This window comes from Xenopus laevis, chromosome 3S (assembly GCF_017654675.1).
Source record: "Xenopus laevis strain J_2021 chromosome 3S, Xenopus_laevis_v10.1, whole genome shotgun sequence".
NCBI classification, from domain to species: domain Eukaryota; kingdom Metazoa; phylum Chordata; class Amphibia; order Anura; family Pipidae; genus Xenopus; species Xenopus laevis.
In genome coordinates, this window is record NC_054376.1 from 650779 (window position 1) to 662663 (window position 11885).

General features: G+C 44.0%; 1 protein-coding gene across 2 annotated transcripts; it reads right to left on the minus strand.

The window, feature by feature from the left end:
* Nucleotides 1-1954: 1954 nt before the first annotated feature.
* On the minus strand, nucleotides 1955-6483 carry iappl.S (islet amyloid polypeptide like S homeolog). 2 transcript variants are annotated; one of them, XM_018254486.2, is made up of 4 exons: nucleotides 6395-6483; nucleotides 5806-5902; nucleotides 4934-5050; nucleotides 1955-2171 (listed from the first exon to the last, which is right to left on the minus strand). In XM_018254486.2, exons 2-4 carry the CDS (start codon nucleotides 5883-5885, stop codon nucleotides 2012-2014), a joined length of 357 nt encoding a protein of 118 aa, XP_018109975.1. In that variant the 5' UTR covers nucleotides 5886-5902; nucleotides 6395-6483; the 3' UTR covers nucleotides 1955-2011. The 2 variants fall into 2 exon arrangements, with proteins under 2 accessions (XP_018109975.1, XP_041443732.1); XM_041587798.1 differs by having other exon boundaries at nucleotides 5806-5905.
* Between the last annotated feature and the right edge of the window lie 5402 nt (nucleotides 6484-11885).

Genomic DNA, 11885 nt, shown 5'->3' on the forward strand with positions numbered 1-11885 from the left:
TACACTCCCCCATGCAAAGGAAATAGAGACAGTCACACGAGTACCAGGAAATACACTCCCCCGTGTAAAGGAGGTAGAGACAGTCACACAAGTACCAGGAAATACACTCAACCCGTGCAAAGGAAGTAGAGACAGTCACACGAGTACCAGGAAATACACTCCCCTGTGCAAAGGAGGTAGAGACAGTCACACGAGTACCAGGAAATACACTCAACCCGTGCAAAGGAAGTAGAGACAGTCACACGAGTACCAGGAAATACACTCCCCCGTGCAAAGGAAGTAGAGACAGTCACACCAGTACCAGGAAATACACTCCCCCTGTGCAAAGGAAGTAGAGACAGTCACACGAGTACCAGGAAATACACTCCCCCGTGTAAAGGAAGTAGAGACAGTCACACGAGTATCAGGAAATACACTCCCCTGTTCAAAGGAAGTAGAGACAGTCACACGAGTATCAGGAAATACACTCCCCCTGTTCAAAGGAAGTAAGAGACAGTCACACGAGTACCAGAAATACACTCCCCCATGCAAAGAAATAGAGACAGTCACACGAGTACCAGGAAATACACTCCCCCGTGTAAAGGAGGTAGAGACAGTCACACAAGTACCAGGAAATACACTCAACCCGTGCAAAGGAAGTAGAACAGTCACACGAGTACAGGAAATACACTCCCGTGCAAAGGAGGTAGAACAGTCACACGAGTACCAGGAATACACTCAACCCGTGCAAAGGAAGTAGAGACAGTCACACGAGTACCAGGAAATACACTCCCCCGTGCAAAGGAAGTAAGACAGTCACACCAGTACCAGGAAATACACTCCCCCTGTGCAAAGGGAAGTAGAGACAGTCACACGAAGTACCAGGAATACACTCCCCCGTGTAAAAGGGAAGTAGAGTACAGTCAACACGAAGTATCAGGGAAATACATCCCCTGTGGAGTAGAGACCAGTCACCGAGTATCAGAAATACACTCCCCTGTTAGGAAGTAGAGACATCCAGAGCTACCAGGAAACACTCCTCCCAGCAAAAATAGAGACAGTCACACGAGTACAAAATTACACTCCCCTCTAAAAGAGTAGAGACATCACACAACTACCAGGAAATACACCTCAACCCGTCAAAGGAAGTAAGACAGCTCACAACCGAAGTACCAGAAAACACTCCCCTGTGCAAAAGGTAAGACAGTCACCACGCAGTACCAGGCAAATTACACTCAACCCGTGCAAAAGTAAACTAGAGACAGTCACACTGCCTGAGTACAGAAATACACTCTCCGTGCAAAGAAATCAGAGACAGTCACACGCAGTACAGGAAATAAACTCCCCTGCAAAATAGCAACAGTCACACGACTACCAGAAATACCCTCCCCCGTCGCAAGGAAGTAAAGACCAGTCACACGTACACAACCTACCCTAGTCACACATGAGTACCAGGAAATACACTCCCCCGTGCAAAGGAAGTAGAGACAGTCACACGAGTACCATGAAATACACTCCCCCATGCAAAGGAAATAGAGAAAGTTATGTGTACCAGGAAATACACTCCCCCGTGGAAGGAAGTGGAGAAAGTTATGTGTACCAGGAAACAGAATCCCCTAAAGTTCCCAAGGACTAGTTGAAATGCAGCAAAACATTGCAAAATTAATTAACCCACACTGCACTGGAAGGAGACAGAGCTATAGAATTGGGGCACAGGGAAGTCCATAACTAGAGGAAGAGGAAGGATGTAGTACAAAGAGAACTCTTGTATTTACACACATTTTAATAAAAAAAAACCTTGCGGCAAGTTTATTTCTGCAGTCAAATTATTTTATATATTTTGTGTTTTCAACATTTCTTCCTTTTGGAGTCTTTCTTCTCCCATCAGAACATGTCGTTTGTGTGTTTCCCCCCACCTGGACTGAAAGGGTTAACGAAGAGACACGAGGCGCTGCCCCAGGTACAGGAGGATGAGGTTAATGTTGGAGAAACAGAAAGAATCAGATTCATGGAAATGTTGGGGGGCTCCCTGCTAAGAACCCCCAGAAAGGTCCCTTTTGCCGTAAGTGTAGGAGCCCACGTTGGTCGGTGAATAAATGGTGCCGATGTTGTTGTTGGATCGAACCAAGAAGTCGGCCAGACGCTGGGTCACACACGTCGCTGTGTTGCACTTTCTCTTCTGCAACTGATGCCTACAAACAAGAAAACACAAAAAAACACACAAAATTGATTTTTTAAAAAGCCAAGAAGTGAGAGACACACGAACATCTCTCTTCATCTTTCCACCCACTCACCCACTGAGACATTAGTATCACCTATTATTTCTCGAAATGACAGAGTCGCTTTCACTTGTTTCACTGAGTCACAAACAGACGCCTGTCACTGCACTCACGGGGGGGCGTTCAATCACTCCCTGCCCAAAATCTGAAATTAGATTTCATCAACCCCCCATCCCAAACATCAGTCCCAAGCTGCACTTTATTTGCACTAACTTTGCACTGCATTCCAGGTGTGAGAAAGTGGGACACAAGGGGTTAATTGCGCGCCTTCATTTGTGCCAAAATCATAAATGGAGCTGACAGGGAAAATGTGGCTGTGCCTATATATATTATACAACTTACATATGTGCATATATGATATGGGGTGACAGAGGAAAATGGGGCTGTGCCTATAATATACCTTACCATTATTGCATATATACTATGGGTACACGAGAAAGATGGGGCTGTGCCTACTACTATACACTTACATAGGTCATATAGATATGGGTGACAGAGGAAAAGCCACTATATATACACTTACATTATGTGCAGTCATATCATGGGGGTGACAGAGCAAAACATGGGGCGGCCTGTCACCTATACTATTATACACTTCTATCATGCAAAATTATAAACATGGGGGTGACAGGGGAAAGATGGGGGGCTGTGCCTATATATTATACACTTACATTATGTGCTATATGATATGGGGGTGACAGAGGAAAGATGGGGACTGTTCTATAATATTATACACTTACATTATGTGCATATATGATATAGGAGTGACAGAGAAAGATGGGGCTGTGCCCTATATATTATACACTTACATTATGTGCATATATGATATGGGGGTGACAGGGAAAGATGGGGGTACTATCTGTGCTTATATTATACACTTACATTATGTGATATATGATAAGGGGGATGACAGAGGAAAGATGGGGGGCTGTGCCTATATATTATTACACTTACATTATGTGCATATATGATATGGGGGTGACAGAGGAAAGATGGGGGGCTGTGCCTATATATTATACACTTACATTATGTGCATATATGATAATGGGGGTGACAGGGGAAAGATGGGGGACTGTGCCTATATATTATACACTTATCATTATGTGCATATATATATGGGGGTGACCAGAGGAAAGATGGGCCCCCTGTGCCCTTATATTATACACTTACATTATGTGCATATCCATATATGGGCGACCAGGAAAGTAGGGGATGAGCGAGAGGGAAAGTATGGGGGCTTGCCTAATATAATCACACTTACATTATGTGCAATATAGGATATGCGTGGACAGAGGAAACATGGGGGGCCTGTAGCCCGCTACGGCGTTGTTCACCGACCTCGGATGGACATACTTCCAAAGTCTTGCCATATATCTATCAGCCATATACACGACTGTACAATCACAATCGTATGACTAGCACCTTACACATACATCATATGTACTATACAAGCATGGCCGTGTAATAACTACGTATCTCGGGACTATCTATACAATTACATACTATCCATCATGGACTCCGGGCTACACTTAACATCACTCATGATATCGGGTCACAGAGGAAGGAGGGGCGTTGCCATATATTATACACTTACATTATGTGCATATATGATATGGGGGTGTATGTCATTAAAAATGTCATTTTTATACTTTACCATTGAATTGTATGTAATTATTACTATATGTGCCATTAAATATAATATGTTCTTTAGTAAATCCCCAGTAACAGAATCTATTTTACTTAGATATTCAGTTATGTCAGATGAAGGCTAATTACACATGTCAGACTGGGAGGTAATAATGCAATTAAAGTTGATTAACATGGCAGGTTCTGTACATGAAACCCCTTCATTGTTCTATTACACAACATTCACGTGTCGTGGGGAAAATATCAGAAAATATATTGAGAAAATGTCCCTGTAAGTTTAATATTGATATAAAATGTCCCAGTTTTGAGTAAAAGTAAAACCTTTACTCGATACAATGAATCCACATGAGTCTCAAGACTCCCGTGTGTACCCTGTTTGTACCTGGAGTTTTATAAAAACCCTTTTGTAAAAAGAAAATAAAGTAAAAGGAGACATTTCTAGATAGTAATTGACTGTCAGCTCTTGGGACCTTTCTTGGGTTCTTATTGTCGCTAAAGTCAAAGTCTATTGATTAATGTTGCAGAACGGATCTTAGAGATTAATCTCCTTGTTGTGAAATGTATGTAAGTAATTAGTGCTAATGAGATTAATGAATTAATATCTACAGTGATAACAATTGTGCTGATGTTATTAATATTATTATATTATCAGTGCTAACGAATGTGCCAAACTGTATGAAAGTTCTGCTTGTTACAAAAAGTGTCTGAAGCTGCAGTGTGTCGTGAGGTCACTCGGGGAATCTTGTTTTTGGGGGCCCCTGTTTGGTAAAGAATTATGTTACCCCTCCTTCTCATATGAGCCCCCCCAAAACATTTTCCATATCCTTTTCTTGATCCCCAGTGACTTTCCTAAAGGAGAATTGTGCCCCTTTCTCTCTGACCCCTTTACCCATTGATAGGAGACGTGATGACCCCCCAGCACAGTGTTTAGAGCTCAAGGTGGATGTTAGTTAGTTAGTTAGTCAGTTAGTTAGTTAGTTAGAAAGTGTAACAAAAGAACCAGAGCTAATGAATCCAAGGTGACGTACCCCTTGTGTCTGCTGTTGTCCAGCTGTGGGATTTCATTCACGGGTCGGAACAAGGTGTGTCTGGTCTGCAGAGAAATCCAACCCTTTGTCCAGTCTGGGGCATCGTAAGACTTGAGTCTGATAAGGGGTTAACATAGGTGATTTTATTAGGAAACTCAGACTAGAGGGAGAGAGACAGGAGAGAGACAGGAGAGGAGAGATAGTGAGTGAGAGAGTGAGTGAGAGAGTGAGAGAGACAGGGATAGAGTGAGAGAGACAGGGAGAGGAGAGATAGTGAGTGAGAGAGTGAGAGACAGGGAGAGAGAGAGAGAGACAGGGAGAGGAGAGAGAGTGAGAGAGACAGGGAGAGGAGAGAGAGTGATTAAGTGAGAGACAGAATAGAGAGAAAGTGTAGAGAGTGACAGTAGGGTTGCCACCTGGCCAGTGGTTGATCCCAATGTTATTAGTAGGGAAAAAAGATGAATAAATATTTGTTATTTTTTTCCAGAAAAGGTGGCAACCCTAAGTGAGAGAGACAGGGAGAGGAGAGAGTGTGAGTGAGAGACAGAGTAGAGAGACTGGGAGAGAGTAAGAGAGAGACAGGGAGAGACCTAGACAGAGAGAGTATGTCAAAGAGAAAGTGAGCAAGACAGGGAGAGAGTGAGAGAGAGAGTAGAGAGACATAGGGAGAAAGAGTGTATGAGAGAGAGAGAGAGAGAGAGAGAGAGACAGGGAGAGGAGAGAGAGTGAGAGAGACAGGGAGAGGAGAGAGAGTTTGAGAGACAGGGAGAGGAGAGAGAGTAGAGAGACATAGGGAGAAAGAGTGTGTGAGAGAGAGAGAGGGAGAGGAGAGAGTCTGTGACATTCCAAAGCTGAATGGGTCCATCACTGACCTGTCCATAGGTGCCGTCTCCCCGCAGCTCACACTCACTGACAGGACAATGAGGAGAAGTGGGAGGTTCAGGGGGCTCATTGTCTGTTCACAATTAACTGCTGGGGGAACAGACAGAGTTGAGAGACAGACAGACATCACAGGAAGGGAATATGTGACATATGAAAGCCAAAGCTACAGAAAGAGCTTCCCCTTATATGAGACCCATGTGGGACAGTTACCCAGTTATGAGACTGCCACGTACTCTGCAACACTCCTAGAAACCCACTCAGCGCACAGGGGGTGACACACGGCGGATAATATGAAACCACTTGTAGATTGCAAGCTCTTGTGTGTCACTTGTAGATTGCAAGCTCTTGTGAGCAAAGGTCCCTAGTTGTCCAGTTTCATTCTGAAACTTGTGTTTGTTGTGTGATTGTTGCAAAGTTCTGCACAACTTCTTGTGAAGTTACCCCCCACCCAACATTTCCCTTTATACGGGGGCTTCTATTGGGCAGAGTTGAGCTGAATGAGAAGTCAAACAGCCCTGGTGAGGAAGGGGCACATTTGGGGCACGAGGAGTTGGGCACAACGAGTAGAAGAATTGGTACCTGAGAGCTGGAGAAATAAAGTCTTCACTGCAGAGGAAGGAGCTTCTTACACATCGGTGTAAATCTTCAGCTTGAATCCCCCTCTCATCGCTGGGAGCAGACTGAGCTTTATATACACCTGCCTGGGGGTCGACGTCACAATGGAACAGGACCCCCTCCCATATCCACAGAGTTCAGTGCGGGGGGGGGGGCTGTTCCTTATGTTACAGCAGCACAAAACAATCAACAGGGGAAACAATTTCATTGAATTTAATGATTATTCCCTGGCAGGTATTTCTTGACCAATAACAGCTTTTCTCATGTATTTTGTTATTTCCCCCCCCCATGAATTACAATCACAACACTGGAACTGCACAGACGCCTGGGCTTAAAGTTACATAGAAAAACATTGTTGTTACTTTCTGCCTTATTCTGGATTTGGCTATTTCTGGGGGAAATCATCTTATACTGTCATTGGCTGCTTTATTTCTGGGGGAAATCATCTCATCCTGTGATTCGCTGCTTTATTTCTGGGGAAAATCATCTCATCCTGTGATTCGCTGCTTTATTTCTGGGGAATATCATCTCATCCTGTGATTGGCTGCTTTATTTCTGGGGAAAATCATCTCATCCTGTGATTGGCTGCTTTATTTCTGGGGAAAATCGTCTCATCCTGTGATTGGCTGCTTTATTTCTGGGGAAAATCATCTCATCCTGTGATTGGCTGCTTTATTTCTGGGATAAATCATCTCATCCTGTGATTGGCTGCTTTATTTCTGGGGAAAATCATCTTATCCTGTGATTGGCTGCTTTATTTCTGGGGATATCATCTCATCCTGTGATTGGCTGCTTTATTTCTGGGGAAAATCATCTCATCCTGTAATTGGCTGCTTTATTTCTGTTGCAATCATCTCATCCTGTGATTGGCTGCTTTATTTGTGTTGCAATCATCTCATCCTGTGATTGGCTGCTTTATTTCTGCGGAAAATCTTCTCATCCTGTGATTGGCTACCTTATTTCTGGGGAAATCATCTCATCCTGTGATTGGCTGCTTTATTTCTGGGGAAAATCATCCCATCCTGTGATTGGCTGCTTTATTTCTGGAGCAATAATCATGTGATTGGCTCCTTTATTTCTGGGGCAATTATTTTATCCTGTGATTGGCTGCTTTATTTCTGGGGGAAATCATCTCATCCTGTGATTGGCTGTTTTATTTCTGGGCAATCATCTCATCCTGCGATTGGCTGCTTTATTTCTCGGGAAGTTATTTTGGGGCTTATTGATAATGTGAAAGGTTAAAGCTGTGACATTGACAGACCAAAGAAGACTTCAACCATTCTCTTGTCTGGCATTAGAATAGACACACTGTGCCCTCTCTTCTTTGTATCAGTGAGAAAATGCATTGCCCCAGTATAGGAGGAACCCTTTATTAATAAACATCACATGACTTGTCCTCCTAAACATATTAACCATTCCTCTCCAATCAAGTAAAATGACATATAATAAAAATTTACTTCAAATTCCAAATGAATTCCATAATAAAAGCATGGGCAACTTCCCCTTTAAAGTCTGTCCCCATTATCACTGAGTCCTGTCACTCAGCTCCCAGCGCTGAAATTTTTATCACTTTAATGACACAAATCTGCAGCTTTTACACTCGTCTTTTTATACAAATGCGACGATGCTGCTGCTGCTGCCTGCGCAAATGGCATTAAAGGAATTCGTGTTCTGAGTGACTTTTATCAACTGGAGCATTTCCCATCTCACCAGTAACTGTCTCTTATGTTTCTTTATTTACCCAGTGTCCCATATTTAGATTTAGTTCAACATACTTCCTGGTACTTGTGTATTATATTACTCTATGCATTAAATACACTTCCCCCGTGCAAAGGAAGTAGAGACAGTCACACGAGTACCAGGAAATACATTCCCCCCATGCAAAGGAAGTAGAGACAGTCACATGAGTACCAGGAAATACACTCCCCCGTGCAAAGGAAGTAGAGACAGTCACACGAGTACCAGGAAATACACTCCCATGTGCAAAGGAAGTAGAGACAGTCACACAAGTACCAGGAAATACACTCCCCCGTGTAAAGGAAGTAGAGACAGTCACACGAGTACCAGGAAATACATTCCCCCCATGCAAAGGAAGTAGAGACAGTCACACGAGTATCAGGAAATACACTCCCCCGTGCAAAGGAAGTAGAGACAGTCACACGAGTACCAGGAAATACACTCCCCCGTGCAAAGGAAGTAGAGACAGTCACATGAGTACCAGGAAATACACTCCCATGTGCAAAGGAAGTAGAGACAGTCACACAAGTACCAGGAAATACACTCCCCTGTGCAAAGGAAGTAGAGACAGTCACATGAGTACCAGGAAATACACTCCCCTGTGCAAAGGAAGTAGAGACAGTCACATGAGTACCAGGAAATACATTCCCCCCATGCAAAGGAAGTAGAGACAGTCACACGAGTACCAGGAAATACACTCCCCCGTGCAAAGGAAGTAGAGACAGTCACACGAGTACCAGGAAATACACTCCCCCGTGCAAAGGAAGTAGAGACAGTCACATGAGTACCAGGAAATACACTCCCATGTGCAAAGGAAGTAGAGACAGTCACACAAGTACCAGGAAATACACTCCCCCGTGTAAAGGAAGTAGAGACAGTCACACGAGTACCAGGAAATACATTCCCCCCATGCAAAGGAAGTAGAGACAGTCACATGAGTACCAGGAAATACACTCCCATGTGCAAAGGAAGTAGAGACAGTCACACAAGTACCAGGAAATACACTCCCCCGTTTAAAGGAAGTAGAGACAGTCACACGAGTCCCAGGAAATACATTCCCCCCATGCAAAGGAAGTAGAGACAGTCACACCAGTACCAGGAAATACCCTCCCCCGTGCAAAGGAAGTAGAGACAGTCACACGAGTACCAGGAAATACACTCTTCCGTGCAAAGGAAGTAGAGACAGTCACACGAGTACCAGGAAATACCCTCCCCCGTGCAAAGGAAGTAGAGACAGTCACACGAGTACCAGGAAATACCCTCCCCCGTGCAAAGGAAGTAGAGACAGTCACACGAGTACCAGGAAATACACTTCCCCATATAAAGGAAGTAGAGACAGTCACACGAGTACCACGAAATACACTCCCCTGTGGAAAGGAAGTAGAGACAGTCACACAAGTACCAGGAAATACACTCCCCTGTGCAAAGGAAGTAGAGACAGTCACATGAGTACCAGGAAATACACTCCCCTGTGCAAAGGAAGTAGAGACAGTCACATGAGTACCAGGAAATACACTCCCCCGTGCAAAGGAAGTAGAGACAGTCACACGAGTACCAGGAAATACACTCCCATGTGCAAAGGAAGTAGAGACAGTCACACAAGTACCAGGAAATACACTCTCCCGTGTAAAGGAAGTAGAGACAGTCACACGAGTACCAGGAAATACATTCCCCCCATGCAAAGGAAGTAGAGACAGTCACACGAGTACCAGGAAATACACTCCCCCGTGCAAAGGAAGTAGAGACAGTCACACGAGTACCAGGAAATACACTCCCCCGTGCAAAGGAAGTAGAGACAGTCACATGAGTACCAGGAAATACACTCCCATGTGCAAAGGAAGTAGAGACAGTCACACAAGTACCAGGAAATACACTCCCCCGTGTAAAGGAAGTAGAGACAGTCACACGAGTACCAGGAAATACATTCCCCCCATGCAAAGGAAGTAGAGACAGTCACATGAGTACCAGGAAATACACTCCCATGTGCAAAGGAAGTAGAGACAGTCACACAAGTACCAGGAAATACACTCCCCCGTGTAAAGGAAGTAGAGACAGTCACACGAGTCCCAGGAAATACATTCCCCCCATGCAAAGGAAGTAGAGACAGTCACACCAGTACCAGGAAATACCCTCCCCCGTGCAAAGGAAGTAGAGACAGTCACACGAGTACCAGGAAATACACTCTTCCGTGCAAAGGAAGTAGAGACAGTCACACGAGTACCAGGAAATACACTCCCCCGTGCAAAGGAAGTAGAGACAGTCACACGAGTACCAGGAAATACCCTCCCCCTGTGCAAAGGAAGTAGAGACAGTCACACGAGTACCAGGAAATACACTTCCCCATATAAAGGAAGTAGAGACAGTCACACGAGTACCACGAAATACACTCCCCTGTGGAAAGGAAGTAGAGACAGTCACACAAGTACCAGGAAATACACTCCCCTGTGCAAAGGAAGTAGAGACAGTCACATGAGTACCAGGAAATACACTCCCCTGTGCAAAGGAAGTAGAGACAGTCACACGAGTACCAGGAAATACACTCCCCCGTGCAAAGGAAGTAGAGACAGTCACATGAGTACCAGGAAATACACTCCCCCTGTTTACAGACAAAAGGAAGAATTACATGAAGACTGGGTAGGGCAGAACTTCATACAGTGCTACACAAAGTACTTTTTCATGGCAGTTTCCCTTTAACCAATTAAAATTATAAAATGCTCCCCCCCCCATTTCCATATCAGACAGTTCCTGGGAGAGAAGCATTTTCTAGATGTAAATTTCTAAAAGGATTTATGGCAGATGAATCATTGGAGAAAGTTGAGAAAAAAGTTTCTTTCTGTTGCTCCCAGAGGAAAGTGAGAGGTTTAATGAGTCTGATGTGGAATCGGCAGATAATCACTTGTGAATGACAGTAATGGGACTTCTATACAGTTGTTATATCATGTTTGTTTGTGTTTTTAGTTCTCACTATAAGGGATTACTTGCTCGGCTTCCACTCTTGCCTCAGACTATAATGTTGTGCACCTAATCTGTACTAAACTTATTTCAGCAGGAACAGTCCCTAAGTTTGCTCATAGTCTGTACAGAGAGATCCCATAAAACTATGGTACATAGGTATTCCCTGTACTAAGCACAATTCAGCAGGAACAGCCCCCTAAGTTTGCTCATAGTCTGTACAGAGAGATACCATAAAACTATGGTACATAGGTATTCCCTGTACTAAGCACAATTCAGCAGGAACAGCCCCTAAGTTTGCTCATAGTCTGTACAGAGAGATCCCATAAAACTATGGTACATAGGTATTCCCTGTACTAAGCACAATTCAGCAGGAACAGTCCCCTAAGTTTGCTCATAGTCTGTACAGAGAGATCCCATAAAACTATGGTACATAGGTATTCCCTGTACTAAGCACAATTCAGCAGGAACAGTCCCTAAGTTTGCTCATAGTCTGTACAGAGAGATCCCATAAAACTATGGTACATAGGTATTCCCTGTACTAAGCACAATTCAGCAGGAACAGCCCCCTAAGTTTGCTCATAGTCTGTACAGAGAGATCCCATAAAACTATGGTACATAGGTATTCCCTGTAGTAAGCACAATTCAGCAGGAACAGTCCCTAAGTTTGCTCATAGTCTGTACAGAGAGATCCCATAAAACTATGGCAATATATTATTCTGTATCATTGAGTGTTTGTGCCACAGATTTCGCAGGGAACATTAGC

Excerpts from the sequence above, each read along its gene's own strand:
- iappl.S (XM_018254486.2), bottom strand. The coding sequence starts at position 5,885 with ATGAGCCCCCTGAACCTCCCACTTCTCCTCATTGTCCTGTCAGTGAGT. Across the intron at positions 5,051-5,805 it reads GAGACGGCACCTATGGACAG|ACTCAAGTCTTACGATGCCC; the intron begins GTCAGTGATGGA and ends ACCCCTTATCAG. Across the intron at positions 2,172-4,933 it reads GACAACAGCAGACACAAGGG|GCATCAGTTGCAGAAGAGAA; the intron begins GTACGTCACCTT and ends TCTTGTTTGTAG.